The following is a 19,627-nucleotide window of genomic DNA, read 5'->3' as shown; positions in this document are numbered from 1 at the left end:
AAATGAATAAAATATTGGACTGTCCCCCAGAGAGAGGCATTCAAGTTTTTTAAATTCATAGGGAAAGAAGATTTGAGAGTGCATGTGAATCTAATTAAATTTAGTTCTTTGTTATTCAACTTCCCAAAGACAATCGGAATCCTTACAGCTCTGATATCAATTATAAATTAATATTGTTTGCCTTAAGACTTTCTGTCTTTAACTGTTAAATAAATAATATTTTCTTTCATTGTGTAAATTCAGTTAGGTGGTCAAGCTTGGCCTTAACCAGGTTCAAGCCTTTCATGATCTTGACTATTGGACAGCCCAAGAATGTGAGATCATTTAAAACAGATTTATCTGCATATTTTTTATCCTAGCCAAAATTGGAAGCTGACAGGAGTATTTTAATATCAAAGTATTCAAGAATTAAACAAAATCTTGTACTAAAATTAGATGATCTAGGAAGAGAGTTAAGCAGCAAGAAATAAGTGAGAAATTTTTTAGGCCAATGAATAGCTTTAGAATCAGAAGTGAAAATAAATTTGATTCATGTACATTTATATAAGCTGTATGATTTTGTAATTGTTTACAGACAAAAGTACGCCCCTGACAATTTTCGGGCTAGTGGTTGAGGATATTCAGAAGGGAAACTCTAGTTTTGACAATACTCCTAGAAAGGCATTCAAGCACTTCTTCAAGATCTTGAATGTTTAATTCCAACTTCCCGAGCCCGGTCTGCACATTATCAATAAGCAAAGAGAAATCAGATTTGCTTGGCTTGTGACTGATGAGTGATTGCAATGCTGCATCCACCATCTCAAACTCATTTTCATCTGTTTCTTCACGCTCACATGCCACTCTTTTGTGGTGAACTAGCTTGGAAACCAAAGACCAGCTGCTTGACTTTGTTTGCAACTTTGATTTACCAATAAAAGTCAACAGGGATTCAAAGCCAATGAGAGTTGCAGCTTCTAGGTCTTTTAACATGCTAATAATGAGAATATCTTTGGTGTACTTGTAAATAAACTTAATTTGCATGCTCTTTAAGATCTTCTTCATTGCCTTTTTTACTCCCTTTCTTGAGGCCAAGTATTTCTCAACCTCCCTCGTGATCTCCATTTTATAGCCTTGTCTTCTGCGCAGAGTTGATTGGAGTTCACGTGTGCATACCTTTGTTTGCAACAAGGCATCTCTTGCCATATCACAAACATCCAAGAGCCTGAGTGATCCATCCAAAATCTCATTAACTGATTTCTCACACTGCTCTTGGGCTAATGCTTGTGTGAATTGCAATAGGAGCAACTTATCTACACAATCATGCAAATCTTGAAGGCCATTTAGCTTCTGGCATAGAGATGTTGATGATGAAGAGGTTGCTTCAAGATCTCTTGATCTGCTCAATTGGTCATTGAATTCTGAAATGAGAGGGTGTGTTCTAGTGGGTAAGCTGTTTGAGCGAGTGTGTTGATGGGTTTTTGAGTTGAAATTAGAGGCAGTCATGTTTTCCTTCAACAAGAAATAGGCCTTGCAGTTGAATGTACAATTTGGTTTAGCAATTTGCAGTGGCCTCCCTTCAATATATATTTTTTGAGGTGAGGGGGACATGAGGAATCTCATCCTCCTGGAATATCAATCAGTCATAACATGATTGAGATTGGGATCTGCATCTGGATATAAACACACACTCAGCAATGTTTTTGCAATGTCTCCCTCTCACCAGTTCTCCAACTCATTATATAAACTCTAAAATCACAGTACTATTTCCATATCAGATAATCATATATACAATACATTGCAAAATAATCAATAGGATATTCAAGACATGAGTGGTGTTGACATACATTGAACCTGCTCTCCAACTCACTATATCAGTAATGTTTTTGCAATGTCTCCTCTAGCCAGCTCTTTAACTCACAATCAATTACTTTTAAATTCAAAAATCACAATGGAATCTTCATAAATTTCTTTAAAACTACGTTATAACGAAGGACAAGAAAAGGCAACAGCCATTATATTTAGTCTACATGCCTGCCTTCCAGGCAGCCAGTAGTCTGTACCCCTCATGCACACATAAATATCATTAAATTACCAGTTTCATGCAATGCGAAATCTAGAAATTTTCTTCACTGTATATAGTATTGGTCTTCCTGGTACTACTTGCTTCCAATAGGTTCTTAATTATATACACACGTATCAAATTCTTTCATACTCTATGTTTGCCCTGAATATTATTATGCTTACAAGATTGAGTATGTTATGGTCTGTGTTATTTCTAGTGAAACTATAATTTCCCCTGCATTTAGCGTTTATATACGTTCCAAGTTGAATTTCAAAAGAGCTTCACTTTATCCACATGCTGCAGCTCCTGTCTTCAATCATATGTACATGTATAACTTTACTGTAAACACTAGTATGCTGCGTACTGATTTAATTGGTTAGTCATTTGATTGCTATATCATTTTTGTCCCATAGGCAGGCAAGATCTGGATATGTGGCATCTCCATTTCTGTTCATAATGTAGAAAATTTTATTTTTCGGGCTGATTCATTATAAACATGGGTTGTCCCTACAGTCAGGATTTTTAATTGCATAAGCACACGAAATTCAATTAAACCATGTGATTCTCAATGATTTTAGATGTGTATTCATCATTTTATTTGAGACAATTGGAATATTGACAGCTCTGATGTCTTGTTGTCCTTTCTGTTTTTATGTTCAACTGCCCAAAGTGGAGGAGCTTGGCCCTTAACCGGATTCAAGCCCTGCATACTCTAAATGCACAGCGTTGTATGTGGAGCTGAAATTGGAACCCATAGGCTGGATTGCTAAAATATTCTAAGGGACCAAATTTAAATGACTCAAACCACCTCCTTCTATTAACTAATTTCACAAGTTCTTATGGATTGAGGTAGTGAGATGATCATTTACTATATTTTTGTTATCTAATTTTGAACAGTTGACTTGAGATTTTAGATTTTACGAGGTATTTTGTGAGAATAATATCCTATAATTTATAAAAATTGAACCATTCATGCGCTTGAATTGAATACTCTTAGAATAGAATTCAATTGTGATATGAGCAAGTATTTGTCAAAGGCAGTGGATTGACTTAGAAGTTGAAGAGCAAATGTGTTTTTCATTCATGTATATTTACAAAAAGAGAAGGTCTATCAACTTGTACAAATTTACAGACAAAAATGGATGCCCATTATTATTTCAGGGCTAGTGGTTGTGGATGTTGAGAAAGGAAACTCGGGTCTTGACTAGACGCCTAGACAAATATTCAAGCACCTCTTCAACATCTTGAATGCTTGACTCCAGCTTCCCCATCGCGTTCTGCACATTCTGAACATGGATGGAGTAATCAGATTTGCTTGTCTTGTGGCTAATGAGAGTTTGTAATGCCAGATCTACATTCTCAAATTCATTTGCATCTGTTTCTTCACCCTCACATGCTATTCTCTTGGTGTGTACCAGCTTGGAAACTACAAACCAGCTGCTTGATTTCGATTGCAACTTTGGTGCAGCTATGAAGGTCAAGAGTGATTCAAAAACCAACATAGTTACAGCCTCTAGTTCTTTTAACAAGCTAACAATGGCAAGATCTTCATTTTTCTCAGAGTTCAACTTAGTTTGCATGCCCTTTAAGGCCTTCTGCATTGCCTTTTTTATCACCTTCCTAGAGGCTGAGTATTTTTCAACCTCCCTCGCAAGCTCCATTTTACTGCCCTGTCTTCTGCGCATGGTTGATTGAAGTTCATGAGTGCATTCCTTTGTTTGCAACAATGCATCCCTTGCAATACCACACACATCCAAGAGCCTGAGAGATCCATCCAACAGCTCATTAAACCATTTCTGATTCTGCTCTTGATCTAAGGCTTGTGCAAAAGGCAAAAGGAGCAAGTTATCAACACAGTCATTCAAATCCTGAAGGCCAATTAGTTTCTGGCTTAATGATGCTGATGATGGAGAGGTTGCTTCAGAACATCTCAATCTGCTCAATTGGTTGTTGAATTCTGAAATGAGCGGGTGTGCTCTGGTGGGAAAGCTGTTAGAGCGAAAATGGTGAAGGGAGGTTTGGTTGACAGGAGAGGCAGCCATGTTTTCCTAAAACAAGAAAGACTTCTTGCAGTTGAATGTACAATCTGGTGTAGCAATTTGCTTTGCTTTATTCAGTAGCTTCTCAATATATATGATGGGGTGTGGTGGACAAAAGGAATCACAATAATTTCAAATATCAATGAGTTGTAACATGATTTTGATCTGGATCTAGACACTCTCTCTGCATTGTTTGTGCTGTGTCTCCCTCCTGCCAGCTCTCAATTCAATATCAAATTATTTTATGCTCCTTATCTTAGAGGAGCATCTTTGCAGAAGATAACACTACCTATTGAATTGGAAAATAATCTGTTAAATATGCAACACATTAGCAGTGTTGACACCATCCCTTCTAGCACAACAAAGGGCAAAGCTCGTCTATCCAGTTTGCCTGCTGCCTTCCTGGGAACCAGAAGGCTACAGCGCGACACTTAATAAATTACAATTGATGGTCATGGTTATAACTTAGACTTTAATGTATAACTTAGTCTTAAAATTTACCTAATTTCTCAAGTTTGCTCAATATATATTATCTGTGAGGTTGACATGTGAAATCTCACTTTTAGATATTAATGAGTCCTAACATGATTTTGATTTGGATCTAAATGCTGTGCCTGCCAATGTTTGCAAAAAATAACCATTATGGATGGATCCGGCTTCAAGTTATATTGGAGTGACTCATGTTATTTTATGGAATGATGAATATAAGATTTTTAAAAAGCTATGAAATGATAAGGAAAATTTAATGGATGATTCATCAGATGACAACATGATTGTAAATAATGTAACACATATTACACAGTCATGGCTATTTTATAGTACATCTGTGAACAAGTAACACAGCCATCTTGTCTCCCAGAAACTAAGGCTGAGCTATTGTTAGAATGGCTAATGCTTATCTTTTATTAGAGAAGTTGGTGCTGATAACACACGGGTGTTGAATATTTGATATATTATTGCACAATATTTTATGTCATGAAGGGAAGTATTCGTGTGATTTTATTAGTTAAATCACATGTGTACACTTGTAAACGCTAGCATGTTCCTTAATGATTTAATTGGTTATTATATGTGATCCCTGTGATAGTAACATGATTGTTCTGCCATAGGCAGGCAAGATCTGCATACATGACTTCTCTATTTCTGTTCATAATGTAGAAAATTTTATTAGGTTGATTCATTAAAAATATGGGTTGTCCCTCAAAGATAGACATGCAGGATTTTTAATTGCTTAACCATATGAAATTCAAGTAAACCATGAGAGTCAGAGTCTCAATGATTTTAGATGTATTTTAATCAATTTATTTGAGACAAGCAGAATATTGACAGCTCTAGTCTTGTTTTTTCTTTTTCTGTTTTTGTGTTCAGCTTTTTGAGTGGAGGAGCTTGGTCCTTAACCAGATTCAAGCCCTGCATCACTAAATGCACAACATCGTAATTTTATGGGTCCCGTGAACAGATGCCCTTGGGACATTTTTTAAAGAACCATTTTAGGAAAGTTTTGATGCTACTTTCATAGGAAATATAAAAAGTTGTCAAAAAAGTCAATTGATTTTTTCTTTTCTCACAAAAAGTTTCTAAAAATGGTTAAATAACAAATGCCCTTAGGCCAAGCAGAAATTGGAACTCATATGCAGGATTGCTAAAGTCTAGGCCACCAAATTCAAATTTCAAAGGCTCAAACCTCGTCCTTTTAACGTATTTCACAAGTAGTAATGGGTTGAACTAGAATCATTCCCTATATTTTTATTACCAATATTGTACAGTAGACTTGTAATTTATAATTTTATGAGGTATTTTGCGAGTCCACTATCCAAGAATTTATTAAAATTGAACCATTCTTGCACTTGGAATGAATACTCTTGGAATATATTTCAAGGAAAATTATTGTTACACACACTGTCTTGCACCCAACAGTACACACACAGGCTAAATCGTGTGTTCAAAACTTGATTTCAACTGTGCATCCCATACACACTGTGTAACTGTCATTGCTCACATTTCAAAAGTGATACTAGCAAATATTTATTTAAGACAATGAATTGAGTTAGAAGTAGAAGACAAAATGTGTGTATTTCATTCATGTATTTGTACAAAAAGTGAAGGTCTATAATGTTGTACAAATTTACAGACAAAATTGTTGCCCATGATGGTTTCTGGGCTAGTGGTTGAGGATGTTGAGAAAGGAAACTCGGGTCTTGACGAGATGCCTAGACAAACCTTCAAGCACCTCTTCAACATCTTCAATGCTTGACTCCAACTTCCCCATCCAGTTCTGCACATTCTGAACATGGATGGAGTAATTAGATTTGCTAGTCTTGTGACTAATGAGAGATTGCAATGCCACATCTACCTTGTCAAATTCATTTGCATCTGTTTCTTCACCCTCACATACTATTTTTTTTGGGTGCACCAATTTGGAAACCACAAACCAGCCGCTTGATTTTGATTGCGACTTTGTTCCAGCTATGAAGTTCAAGAGTGATTCAAAGACCATGACAGTAACAAATTCTAGCTCTTTTAACATGCTAACCATGGCTAGATCTTCATTTTTCTTAGAGTACAACTTAGTTTGCATGCTCTTTAGGGCCTTCTGTGTTGCCTTTTTTACCACCTTCCTAGAGGCCAAGTATTTTTCAATCTCCCTTGTAAGCTCCATTTTACTGCCATGTCTTCTGCGCAGGGTTGATTGAAATTCATGTGTGCATTCCTTTGTTTGCAACAATGCATCCCTTGCAAATTCACACACATCTAAGAGCCTGAGAGATCCATCCAATAGCTCGTTTAACCATTTCTGATGCTGTTCTTTGGCTAAGTCTTGTGTGCAAGGCAACAGGAGCAAGTTATCAACACGGTCATGCAAATCTTGAAGGCCAATGAGTTTCCGGAATAAAGATGTTGATGCTGAAGAAGTTGTTTCAGAACCACTCAATCTGCTCAACTGGTCATTGAATTCTGTAATGAGTGGGTGTGATCTAGTGGGAAAGCTGTTGGATCGAAAATGGTGATGGCAGGTTTCATTGACAGGAGAGGCAGTCATTTTTACCTAAAACAAGAAAGACGTCTTGCTGTTGAATGTACAATTTTGTGTATCAATTTGCTTTGCTTTAGTTAGCATCTTCTCAATATATATGATAGGGTGAGGTATACATTAGGAATCTCAATATTTTCAAATATCAATGAGTTGTAACATTATTTTGATCTGGATTTAGACACTCTTTCAGCATTGTCTATGCAATGTCTCCCTCTTGCCAGCTCCCCAACTGAATATCCAATTATTTTAAGCATCTAAATTACAGGAGCATCTTTGCAGAAGATAACACTACATATTAGAAGCATTGAACCTGCTCTCCAACTCACTATTGCAGCAATGTTTTTCCAATGTCTACTCTCACCAGCTCTCCAACTCACATTCAATCACATTTAAATTCAAAAATCAGAAGAGAATCTTCTTAAATTTATTTGAAATATACGATATAACAATTGACAAGAAAAGGCAATAGCCATTATATCTAGCCTACACGCCTGCCTTTCAGGAAGATAGTCTGTACCCCTTGTGCACACATAAATATCATTAAATTACTAGTTTCATGCAATGAAAAATAATGTTTATTACAATCAGGCAGTAATTCCTAAAATCTGGAAAATTTTCTTCAGTGTATAAAGTGTTGGTCATCCTGGTACTACTTACTTCCTGTAGATTTTTAATTATAAATATGTGTATGAAATTCTTCCATACTCTTTGTTTGGCCTGAAAATTATCATGTTTACATGATAAGAGTATGTCAAGGTCTCTGTCATTTCTAATGAAACTATAATTTCACCCATATTTAGTGGCAAAGTTTAGTATTTAGCATATCTTTACCATGTACTTTGTCCACATGCAGCAACAGCTGTCTAAAATCACACGTACAGCTTAATAATTTTTTTACATCATGTTTGTGCCATAGGCAGGCAAGATTTGCATGTGCGACTTCTCCATTTCTGATCATAATATAGACAATTTTATTGGCTGATTCATTAAAAACATGGGTTGTCCCTACAGTCAGGATTTTCAATTGCTTAAGCACAGAAATTCAAGTAAACCATATGAGTCACAATTATTATAGATGTGTATTAATCAATTTATTTAAGACAATCAAAATATTGACAGCTAGGATTTCATGTTTTCCTTTTTTGTTTTTTTGTTCAATTCCTTGAGCTAAAACAATCTAAGGCACCAAATTTAAAATTCAATGACTCAAATTCTGTTAATTAATTTCACAAGTTCTATGTATTGAGCTAGTGAGATGACCAATTACTATATTTTTATAACCAAATTTTGTACAGTTGACTTCAGATTTTAAATTTTACGAGGTAATTTGTGAGACCGATATCCTAGAATTAATAAAGATTGAACTGTTCTTGATCTAGAAATTAATACTCGGAATATAATTCAATAGTGACATGGGAAAATATTTGATGGAGGCAGTGAATTGACTTAAAAGTAGAAGAGAAAATATAAGTTTTTCATTCATGTATTTGTACATAAGAGAAGGCCTATCAACTTGTATATATTAACAGCCAAAAATGGATGCCCATGATAATTTCTGAGCTAGTGGTTGAGGATATTGAGAAAGGAAACTCGGGTCTTCACTAGACGCCTTGACAAACATTCAAGCACCTCTTCAACATCTTGAATGCTTGACTCCAACTTCCCCATCCAGTCCTGCACATTCTGAACATGGATGGAGTAATCACATTTGCTTGTCTTGTGACTAAAGAGAGATTGTAATGCTGCATCTACCTTCTCAAAGTCATTTCCATCTGTTTCTTCACCCTCACATGCTATTCTCTTGGGGTGCACCAGCTTGGAAACTACAAACCAGCCGCTTGATTTTGATTGTAAATTTGATCCAGCTATGAACGTCAAGAGTGATTCAAAAACCAAGATAGTTCCAGCCTCTAGCTCTTTTAACAAGCTAACAATAGTTAGATCTTCATTTTTCTTAGAGTTCAACTTAGTTTGCATTCCCTTTAAGGCCTTCTTAATTGCCTTTTTTGCCACCTTCCTACAGGCCAAGTATTTTTCAACCTCCCTTGCAAGCTCCATTTTACTGCCATGTCTTCTGCGCAGGGTTGATTGAAGTTCACGAGTGCATTCCTTTGTTTGCAACAATGCATCCCGTGCAATACCACACACATCCAAGAGCCTGAGAGATCCATCCAACAGCTCATTAAACCATTTCTGATTCTGCTCTTGGGATAAGGCTTGTGAAAAAGGCAAGAGGAGCAAGTTATCAACAGAGTCATGCAAATCTTGAAGCCCAATTAGTTTCTGGCTTAATGATGTTGATGATGAAGAGGTTGCTTCAGAACATCTCAATCTGCTCAATTGTTCGTTGAATTCTGATATGAGCGGGTGTGCTCTAGTGGGAAAGCTGTTAGAACGAAAGTGGTGGTTGATAGGAGAGGCAGCCATGTTTTCCTAAAACAGAAAGACTTCTTGCAGTTGAATGTACAATCTTGTGTAGCAATTGGCTTGCTTTGCTTTGCTTTATTTAACATCTTCTCAATATATATGATGGGGTGAGGTGGACATAAGGAATCACAATATTTTCAAATCTCAATCTACTAACATGATTTTGATCTGGATCTAGACACTCTCTCAGCATTGTCTACGCAGTGTCTCCCTCTCGCCAACTTCCCAACTCAACATCCAATTATTTTATGCTTCTTAATTTACAGGAGCATCTTTGTAGAAGATAACACTACGTATTGAATTAGAAAATGATTGATAAAATATGAAGTTATTAAATTGCAATTGAAGTTAGATGACCTAATGTTTGATAAATAATTATGCCACCAATGATGCTATATATGAAGCTGGGAAATGAGCTTATGGGAGACAATATTGCAGTGACACCTGATAATAAGATATTATGTCTTATTTAATTTTGTAAAACAATTACAGATAAACCAAACGTTGCAGAAATTATTGAAAGAGTGATGCCCCATTTTTTTGGCTGGTGTATCCATTTATATTAGACAAGACTGCATTGTCCTTTGTTCTCATAAATTGATAATCTCTCATGGATTGAAAACTTGGTAAAGTACAATAAAGGAAACATCCTTGGAAGGAAGGTGGGTTTCACAGCAAGAAAAGCCTTTCACCATGTTCCCTTTTACTATACTAACCACCAATATTATGGTCCTACCTTTCTTTATTCCGTAGTACTACGCAAATTATTAATCATTGCTGCTGGAAACCATAAGATTCATATATTTCTTACAATATAAGTAAGCATATGAATTTAGAAAGAAATGCATATACATATGTTTGCAATTACGGTAAATAATTAACATAACAAGATTTTAAAAATCTATGAATTTCTAATTAGAATTTAATGGATACAGCAGACAAGACAACCTGATTGTAATTAATGTAACACATGTTACACAGTTATAGTAATTTTATAATACATGTGCGCACGAGTGACATAACCATCTTGTCTCCCAGAAACTCAAGCTGAGCTATTGTTAGAATGGCTAATGCTTATTTCTTATTTGAGAACATGGTGCTGTTACCACACGTATGTTGAATATTTTATATATCAATGCTCAAACTTTTATGTCATGAAGGGAAGTACTCGTGTGATTTTATAAATCACGTACACCTGCATATGATAGTTCGTTTCTTAATGATATCATTGACTTGACTATGTGATTGTTGTGCCGTAGGCAGGCAAGATCTGCATAAGAGACTTCTCCATTTCTGTTCGTAATGTAGAAAATTTTATAGGCTGATTCATTAATAACATGGGTTGTCTCTCAAAGGGAGACAGTCAGGATTATTAATTGCTTAAGCATAAAAAATTCAAGTAAACCATGTGAGTGTCAATGATTTTAAATGTGTATAAATCAAATTATTTGAAACAGTCAGAACATTTATATCTCTTGTTTTGTTTTTCTTTTCTGTTTTCTGTTTCAACTCTCTAAGTGGAGGAGCTTGGTACTCAACCAGATTCAAGCCCTGCATCCTCTTAATGCACGGTGTATATCAAGGGAACCAGTAGGTTAGAATGTTAAAATATTCTGAGGAACCGAATTAAAATTTCAGTGACTCAAACGACCTCCTATTATTTATTTCACAAGGTCTAATGGATTCAACTAGTGAGATGATCATTTACTATATTTTTATTACCAAGTTTTGTACAGAGGTCTTGAGACAAACTTTTACGTGGTATTTTGTGAGATCCAATATTCTAGAATTTTTAAAATTGAACCATTCTTGTGCTAGGAATGAATACTCAATTATTTCTTAATGAGAGTGAATTGACTTAGATGTAGAAGACAAAATATATCTGTATTTCATTCATTACTGTGTACAAAAAGAGAAGGTCTATCATGTACAAATTTACAGACAAAATTGATTCCCATGATGATTTCAGGGCTAGTGGTTGAGGATGTTGAGAAAGGAAACTCGGGTTTTGGCTAGATGCCTAGAAAGACATTCAAGCACCTCTTCAACATCTTCAATGCTTGACTCCAACTTCCCCATCCAGTTCTGCACATTTTGAACAAGGATGGAGTAATCGGATTTGCTTGTCTTGTGACTAATGAGAGATTTAAATGCCGCATCTGCCTTGTCAAATTCATTTGCATCTGTTTCTTCATCCTCACAGACTACTTTATTTGGGTGCACCAGCTTGGAAACCACAAACCAACCGTTTGATTTGGAATGCAACTTTGGTCCAGATATAAAGGTCAAGAGTGATTCAAAGACCATGACAGTTACAGCTTCTAGCTCTTTTAACAAGCTCACCATGGCTAGATCTTCATTTTTCTTACAGTTCAACTTAGTTTGCATGCCCTTTAAGGCCTTCTGCATTGCCTTTTTCACAACCTTCCTTGAGGCCAAGTATTTTTCAACCTCCCTCACAAGCTCCATTTTATTGCCATGTCTTCTGCGCAGGGTTGATTGAAGTTCACGTGTGCATTCCTTTGCTGGCAACAATGCATCCCTTGCAATACCACACACATCCAAGAGCCTGAGAGATCCATCCAATAGCTCATTAAACCATTTCTGATGCTGCTCTTGAGCTAAGGCTTGAGTGCATGGCAACAAGAGCAAGATATCAACACAGTCATGCAAATCTTGAAGGCCAATGAGTTTCTGGCTTAATGATGTTGACGATGAAGAGGTTGTTTCAGAACCTCTCACTCTGCTCAGTTGTTCATTAAATTCTGAAATGAGTGGGTGTGCCCTTGTGGGAAAACTGTTGGAGCGAAAATGATGAAGGGAGGTTTGGTTGACAGGAGAGCCAGCCATGTTTTCCTAAAACAAGAAAGATGCCTTGCAGTTGAATTTAAAATTTTGTGTATCAATTTGCTTTTCTTTAGTTAACATCTTCTCAATATATATGGTGGGGGTGAGGTGGACATAAGGAATCTCATTATTTTTATATATCAGTGAATTGTGACATGATTTTGATTTGGATCTAGACACTCTCTCAGCATTGTTTATGCAATGTCTCCATCATGTCAGCTTCCCAACTCAATATCAATTATGTTAAGCTTCTAAAGTCACAGGAGCATCTTTGCAGAAGATAACACATATTGAATAGGACAATGATCTATATGATATGCAACAGCGACATCCACAGCATCTCTTCTGGTACAACAAAGGGCAAAGCTCCTCTATCCAGTTGTGCCTGCCTGCCTTGTTGGGAACCATGGGGCTACAGCACTACACTTAATAAATTATTAATGATGCTCATGCTTATATGTGGTATAGCTACCTCATTTATTTTTATTTCTACTAATTAAATATTGTTATTATGGTTTTAACAATATTTTGAGTTGCACGCATTGCATGATCCTCTGGAAGATGAATGATTTAATTATTCATGTAATATACAGTCTTAAAAGGAAGATAATAGACTTAATCCAACCTTAAACTCATTGTTGACCTTTTTGTCTCTTTCTCACTGTCACAAAATATGCATCTTTTCTACAAAGTAGAGACCAGAATAGAGAATTTTCATTTATATTTCCCTTTTTCTGGTAAGGACAGAAACTTTGGTGGTTAATCATCGGGGCATTTTGGAAAATCTATGATCACAAGTCCAGATCTCTTACTTTTAGTTGGGGACATTAAAATTAGGGAGAGTCCAATCAAGGCCAACTGCCAATCAATAACACTTTTTGGATACAATAGTTTGATGAGGATTATAATTGCTGCCTCATACTTTTTTTGCTATTCCCTTGTTCTGGATATTATTAGCAGTTATCATTCAAGGCTGATTTTTTCGAGCCAAATAAGTCTGGAACATTTTGTCATGGTTGATGCAATCTATTGAATGGTACTTAGCTACATTTTGTCTATGCCACCTTACTCTAGTGCACTAGAGGAAATGTCAAAAAAACACTACTGAGAACGGTGTTGATTTGTTCAGAAGCATACTATGTTAGACCTAAAAGATATGTTCCACAATCACAAATTCGTAGAAAAAAATTTCTATGAAATTTATGAAGTTTCTGTGGATCCATATATATATATATATGAGATTTTAGGAAGTACATATGTAACACTCTGGTTTAAGTTTAACACATAATCAGGCACTCTAATTCTCCTTGAAATGTTGACTTCTAGCTCTATTTTGTCCAACAATGCTCATTCTCACACCCATCTTACTTGTCTTGCAACCTGTGGAAAGTGCATCATCCAATCTCATAATAACACAAAAAACGTGTGGCTTCTTGTTCACATGCTACACCTTTGTAATGCACTGGTTTGGGTACCTAAGGATGCGAACATTGCAAGAGAGAAACTCCTTCCAACTTCATTCGGGTGCCACAGTATTGTGGCCGACATCCAAGGTGAATTTAGGTTCTTTTTTGCTTTTTACAATCTACAACAAGACCTCCTTATTGACGCCACTCTCATTTAAGTGTTGGGGAAATATAAACAAAATCACCTCTATGTCTAGTGTGAATTAAATGACTTCCAAGTAATCACAATAAATATAGAAATCAAAGAACATTCTATATCTGTACATCACAGGTCCACAACCCATTCTATCTACAACAGCGCAGACTGGACAGAATTATATATACATATATACATATATACATTCAAAGTTCCTCCAATGTCCTCCTTACCTTTCCCATCTGTTACCCTTTTAACTATTTCTTCTACCTCTTCTCCATCTGTTTCCCCAACAACTTTTTAATCTTCTTTGTTGCGCCTTTTATCTTGATAATTAATCTGTGAAACCACAATAAAGCAAGTAAGCAATGAACTTTTTCTTCTTCAAAAAAGAACAAAAGAAAAAAAAAAGCACACATTAATCAAATTCAAAGGCTGTGGTCAAGAAAAGTACCCGATCCTGGCAACCATATACATGTCAATATAAGTGGGGGTGACCGTGCCATTCCTGTAGCGCAATACAATTTTCCCACTGTCCCTTATTCTGTATGCAAGTATATATGACTTTTGTTCATCTCCCACATAAACTCTGACATTGACCGGACGATCTGGATTGTGTTCGATGCCGAAATCGTTGTAGCACATGTATATGTGATCCCCAGCTGGGATTATAAACTCTTTGAATTCAAAATTGCCAGGATCCCGGGTCACTTTAACCACCATAGTTTCGCTAGACTCATTTTTAACCTCAGTGTTCCTTGAACACAGGCTAGCCATTGAATTAATGCAAGTCTCTAAAAGAGAGAGAGAGAGAGAGAGAAGAAAAAAAAAAAAAAAACGAAAGCAAAATAATCAAGAGGAGTTGCGTTGATTATCTATGTATGCATGACTTTGGACGATTCAACAAAAGCAAAACAACTTAATAATCTAAATAAAAACATAATTATAAGTAGGGCTGTCCAGAAGGATCCGGCAACCCGACCCACCCGAAGAACTTATAAGGGATACATTAACAACTTAATGTTCTGGTTCAAAAAAAAAAAAAAAATTCTTATGATATCATTATCATTATCACTATAATCTTGTTACAAATTGATAGCTTTTCTTCTTCTCAAAAAAAAAAAAAATAATAATAATAATAATAATTGAAAGCTTAATTTCATTTTTTTTTTTTTTGAGCATTCAATTTAATAAAATACTCAGAACATAAAAATCCCCCAATTAAATCAGATAAGAAACGCTAGCTCTAAGATTTAAAATTTTTAATAACTCATTAAACAACCAGTTCAATTCATGGATTATTAAACCTTCACTTGATGATCTCAATTACACGATTTAATAAGAAATATTTTTATATATTATAATTGAAATATGAAAATTCCTGAATCAAATTTAAAAGCCTAAACATAATCATAGATTTAAAAGTTAAAAAAAGAAATTATCAAAAGCAATGAAAATTAAATAAAACCGATAACGAATTCTGGAAAGAACAGTTTAGACTACTAACTTGTGAGTTGTGAGTGTTAAATTGGGTGTAAATGGAGCAATAACACCAAACCGGTTGAAGTAGTAAACTTCTAAGAAAAGAATTCCTGCCAAGTTTGCCAGAATCCGGCGACAGAAATGTTAAGAAAGGGCAGGCTGTAAGGAGTTTTCGAATCTCAACATATACAATGTTTGTCCGTTTGGATCCAGCGTTTTGCTGGCTGAGTTTTTTTTTTTTTTTTTTTCGTCTCTGCTGCGGGGTATAAATAGGCGCGCACAGTATACGTACTGTACTACTGCTTACCTACTTCATCAGCAATTTTTTATTAAAAATTAGACCCAGCATTATTTATATATTTAAAAATTATTTTATTATAATTTTTAATTCTCAATAATAGACCCACAACAATCTCCAATTTTTTGGGCAGGCTATCTTGACTGCCGTACGGATTCATTTATACTGGATTAATAGTGGTCCACAAAAACTCAATTGCTTGGCAGCCAAGTCACTCAGCTTAACGACGTGAATGTTTAGTAATCCTTAATAATTTCTGGATTTAAAAAATAATTTTTTAAAAACTTTTTATGAAAAAAATAAAAGTAATTGATTTCTTTGAGAACCATTTTATATTTCTCATACAAATGATATTAAAAATTTTCCAAAATGATATTATCATAAATGTTTTAAATGCATTAATCTCACATAATTATTGATGAGGATCAATTAAGTATAACCCGTCTTTGGTTGTCGTTCATGACTTGATCATGTCCAAAGAAATTATTTTGTAGAACTGAAAATTTTATTATTATTTTTATGATATTAAACATTGTATTGGAGAATTATTTTAAAGATATTTTATCTTTGGTAGATTAGAGCACTAACATTTGTGATGAGATTTTTTTAAGTTGTTGGTTTATTTTATTTAATATTTTTTTTTATGAATTATTTAAATTAAATAGACTTTTATTGCTTATGATTTTGACCAGTACACTACACATTTTAGAAGGCCACTATATTTTGAATTCATTGTTATGGTTGCGTTCAGTGTCGACTGAAGCTATAGGCGAGAAGTTAGGTGGCCGCCTAAGGCCCCCACTTGTAAGAGGGCCTAGTAATAATAATATATTATATAATATTAGTTTTTCATCTTAAAAAAAAAAACCGTTTCTCACAAATAAAAAATGACTGAAGGAACATGAAGAGTAATACATGTAATTTTAGTCTGGGGGTACAAAGCAGGATTTGTTAATTCAAAGACCAAGATTTAAATCTAGTAGGTCCATTCACTTTCACTCTATTTAAGCATGGACAAGAGCACCGATTGTGTAGGTCTGCTCAAGCCACGGTTGGTGCCTTGGTGGAAAAGTTGGGACTTATTAAAATGCCTTGGAGAAGGGGAAAAGAAAATATCTACTTGTGGACAAAGATTTTTTGTCTTTTTTTGTCTTTTTCTCTCTGTCTCTCTAAGTAACGGTGGACAAGTATCACATTAAACATGGTGAAGTGAACCAACCCAATGTTGACTTTGCATAATAATATGATTATTTTTATTTTTTAAAGCAACAAAACTTTTAATTTCTGGTAAAACTACAATGATTCAAACGCCAAAACCTTCCTGACATAATTCTACATTTTCTTGTGTACAACGGTATTTTTTTGGATTGAGATCTTCTAGAGTTTCTAGGGTACTCTACCATGTAGAGTTCTTTTAATCTTAACCTTTAATTTATAATAAAAGGTCTAGATTTCGCCATATCATTAATTCACTAACAAATCTACAAAAATAATGATTTTAAAAAATAACTGCTCATAAATGATAGGTATTACCGGATTCAGATCCTCTAGAGTTCTTAGGGTACTCTACCAGTAGAGTTCATTAAATCCTAACCACTCTTTAATGATTTAATGGTTTAGACCATTAAATCATTAAAGAGTGGTTAGAATTTAATGAACTCTACTTAGTAGAGTACTCTAAGAATTCTAGAGGATCTGAATATATTTTTACGGTCTCTATTCTCTTGCGGCGGCCAATCATGCATCCACATTAACCATTAAGTTTTCTCTGTTCGACTTTGACTTTGGACTGAGCCACAAGTGTAGAGTAAAAATCGGAATAAATCTAGAAGCTCCCTTTCGTTTGTACTACGGAAGGAAAGGCATTGGTGAGAGCGACTAAGCATCAAATAAAAAGTACAAAGTTGACAGTAGCTTGGTCAAATACAAGATAAGGTGCACGGTTGCTGGTGATTAGGGGTGATTGACAAGCTTGTTTAAATATATTTTTATATATTTTAAATAACAATTCACACATTTTTACACATATTTTTATTTATACGTATATCAAAAATACTTAAACTACTCTCCAAAACACTCTTAAGTGCGCATGAACAAGAAGCTAATATATTTGATAGTAGTTTGGTCAAATATATGAAAAAGATTTTCCTGTTCTTGATGATTTAATTTGATTTTATGATAAGTGGACAAAAAGCTAATCAAATGCTTGAAAAATCATTAACTTTATTTATTTATTATTATTTTTGAATCATTAATTTCATAGCAAAAAGTTATAATAACATAATAACAAATAACAATATACAAACATATAACAAACACGTTAAATTTCCTAATTATGAAATTATATAAAGTTAGGTTATATTTATACTATACATGTACCCATTCATACAAATAACATTATAAAAAATTAAAAATTAAAAAGAATATACACAATCAGTACCTGATACGAACTCAATATATATATATATATATATATATATATATATATATATATATATATATATATATTGAGTAAAGACCTTATGCAGGAGAGTATGAAATTCTGCCGTATAGCGTTTTGTATGAGTAGTATTTCATTTAGCCCTTCACCTCTCCCATCTTCTTATCAAACCAAAAATATAGAAGATTAAGAAATTTGGTTGCACCCTCTTTTCTAACTTCTTGAACTCTTTCACTTTTAATTTCATTAATTTCAAAAATAAAAGATTTTCTCCCTTTAATGTTAGTTTTTCATGTTATAACACCTATTATTTTATATATTCTTCTTTCACAAAATATTGAAGGGCCAAGAGAGAGAGAGAGAGAGAGAGAGAGAGAAATTTGTGATCTATGTTGTTGTTTGGTTTTAGACTCGGTTGATATGTGATTTGTTTGGTATTAGGATGGATTGATATGTGTTTAGGGTGTGCACAAATATTTTTAAGGGTAAATTAAACTAATAAAAAAATATTTATTTTTTTCTGAAAAGTACTGGTCCCTGAAATTTTAAATTAGCGTTATTGATCCCTGAAAAATAAAAAAGAAGAAAACTATTAAGTTTTTCCGTTGCTGTCTGTGAGTTTCATTGCTTACGTGGTTATCAAAAAAAAATATTCTGATAATTTTTAGGTGACATGGCAATGCATGACTCAAGAAATATGAAATATCCAAACCCGTCTGAAACGGGTTTTCCCAATTCAATTGAATCTAAAGATGCTCTAGCTTGATATTCAAACCCCTTTGGTGCTCTCTCCCAAATAATCCCATCAACTACCAAGTCCCAAAGAACACGTTGCCACCGACGGCATATGAAATACTAGGCGATAGACAACGCAAAGCTTGCAACATTATTCAAGTCAGGGGGTTCAACATGTGGAGCTGCCCCTGTCAGGGAAAAAAAATACAAGTGTGGCCATGCAGTACATTTTTTTCCAATACAACAGTAAACTCTAATCTAAAGCGACAAATAAATACCCATAACAATGGTGCCAAAAACGGGGCAATGTTTTTTCCTATTGTCACTCTTCCAAGGCGGATCGGATTACAAACCAGATCAAACACAAACTAAACTCAACATAGCCCATTAGTGTCAAATTATTTCATACTCTTTGTTCAGCCTGATTATTATGCTTACAGGATAGAGTGTCATGCTCTCTATTTTTTTTTTTTTGGCTCTAAAATAGAATTCTACTCTAGCCTAATCTAAATGTATATGTGTATGAGTTTCTTTACTAGAAACTTGAATCCTGGCCCTTGACTCCCACATCTTACAAGTACTTATACTGGATCGTGGAGTGACCACTGTGGCAGGGGTACTCTGTTATTTCTAATGAAACTGCACTTTTGTCCACATGCAGCAGCTCCTGTCTTAAATCATA

The 19,627-nt window shown here is 34.7% G+C and overlaps 5 protein-coding genes and 1 long non-coding RNA gene across 6 annotated transcripts; all 6 read right to left on the bottom strand.

The window, feature by feature from the left end:
• Nucleotides 1–603: 603 nt before the first annotated feature.
• Nucleotides 604–1,482, bottom strand: LOC142616005 (uncharacterized). Its single transcript, XM_075788900.1, has one exon. The coding sequence runs from the start codon at nt 1,480–1,482 to the stop codon at nt 604–606; it is 879 nt and encodes a 292-aa protein (XP_075645015.1).
• Nucleotides 1,483–3,204: 1,722 nt separating this feature from the next.
• On the bottom strand, nt 3,205–4,083 carry LOC142616004 (uncharacterized). Its single transcript, XM_075788899.1, has one exon. It carries the CDS (start codon nt 4,081–4,083, stop codon nt 3,205–3,207), a length of 879 nt encoding a protein of 292 aa, XP_075645014.1.
• Nucleotides 4,084–6,241: 2,158 nt separating this feature from the next.
• LOC142616003 (uncharacterized) lies at nt 6,242–7,120 on the bottom strand. The gene has a single exon (XM_075788898.1). It carries the CDS (start codon nt 7,118–7,120, stop codon nt 6,242–6,244), a length of 879 nt encoding a protein of 292 aa, XP_075645013.1.
• Nucleotides 7,121–8,674: 1,554 nt separating this feature from the next.
• Nucleotides 8,675–9,541, bottom strand: LOC142616001 (uncharacterized). The gene has a single exon (XM_075788897.1). It carries the CDS (start codon nt 9,539–9,541, stop codon nt 8,675–8,677), a length of 867 nt encoding a protein of 288 aa, XP_075645012.1.
• A 1,971-nt stretch (nt 9,542–11,512) lies between these two features.
• LOC142616000 (uncharacterized) lies at nt 11,513–12,391 on the bottom strand. The gene has a single exon (XM_075788896.1). It carries the CDS (start codon nt 12,389–12,391, stop codon nt 11,513–11,515), a length of 879 nt encoding a protein of 292 aa, XP_075645011.1.
• Nucleotides 12,392–14,060: 1,669 nt separating this feature from the next.
• LOC142614414 (uncharacterized) lies at nt 14,061–15,632 on the bottom strand. The gene is made up of 3 exons (XR_012840432.1): nt 15,498–15,632; nt 14,445–14,784; nt 14,061–14,329 (listed from the first exon to the last, which is right to left on the bottom strand). It is a non-coding gene; the product is annotated as an uncharacterized LOC142614414 (long non-coding RNA).
• Between the last annotated feature and the right edge of the window lie 3,995 nt (nt 15,633–19,627).

This window comes from Castanea sativa, chromosome 11 (genome assembly GCF_040712315.1).
Source record: "Castanea sativa cultivar Marrone di Chiusa Pesio chromosome 11, ASM4071231v1".
In the NCBI taxonomy this organism is placed as follows: Eukaryota; Viridiplantae; Streptophyta; class Magnoliopsida; order Fagales; family Fagaceae; genus Castanea; species Castanea sativa.
The sequence above is the reverse complement of the archived record's forward strand: the minus strand, read 5'-3'. Positions and strand labels throughout refer to the sequence as shown.

What these genes read in the sequence shown, in the direction of transcription:
- LOC142616005 (XM_075788900.1), bottom strand. Translation starts at nt 1,482, where the DNA reads ATGACTGCCTCTAATTTCAACTCAAAAACCCATCAACACACTCGCTCA.
- LOC142616004 (XM_075788899.1), bottom strand. Translation starts at nt 4,083, where the DNA reads ATGGCTGCCTCTCCTGTCAACCAAACCTCCCTTCACCATTTTCGCTCT.
- LOC142616003 (XM_075788898.1), bottom strand. Translation starts at nt 7,120, where the DNA reads ATGACTGCCTCTCCTGTCAATGAAACCTGCCATCACCATTTTCGATCC.
- LOC142616001 (XM_075788897.1), bottom strand. Translation starts at nt 9,541, where the DNA reads ATGGCTGCCTCTCCTATCAACCACCACTTTCGTTCTAACAGCTTTCCC.
- LOC142616000 (XM_075788896.1), bottom strand. Translation starts at nt 12,391, where the DNA reads ATGGCTGGCTCTCCTGTCAACCAAACCTCCCTTCATCATTTTCGCTCC.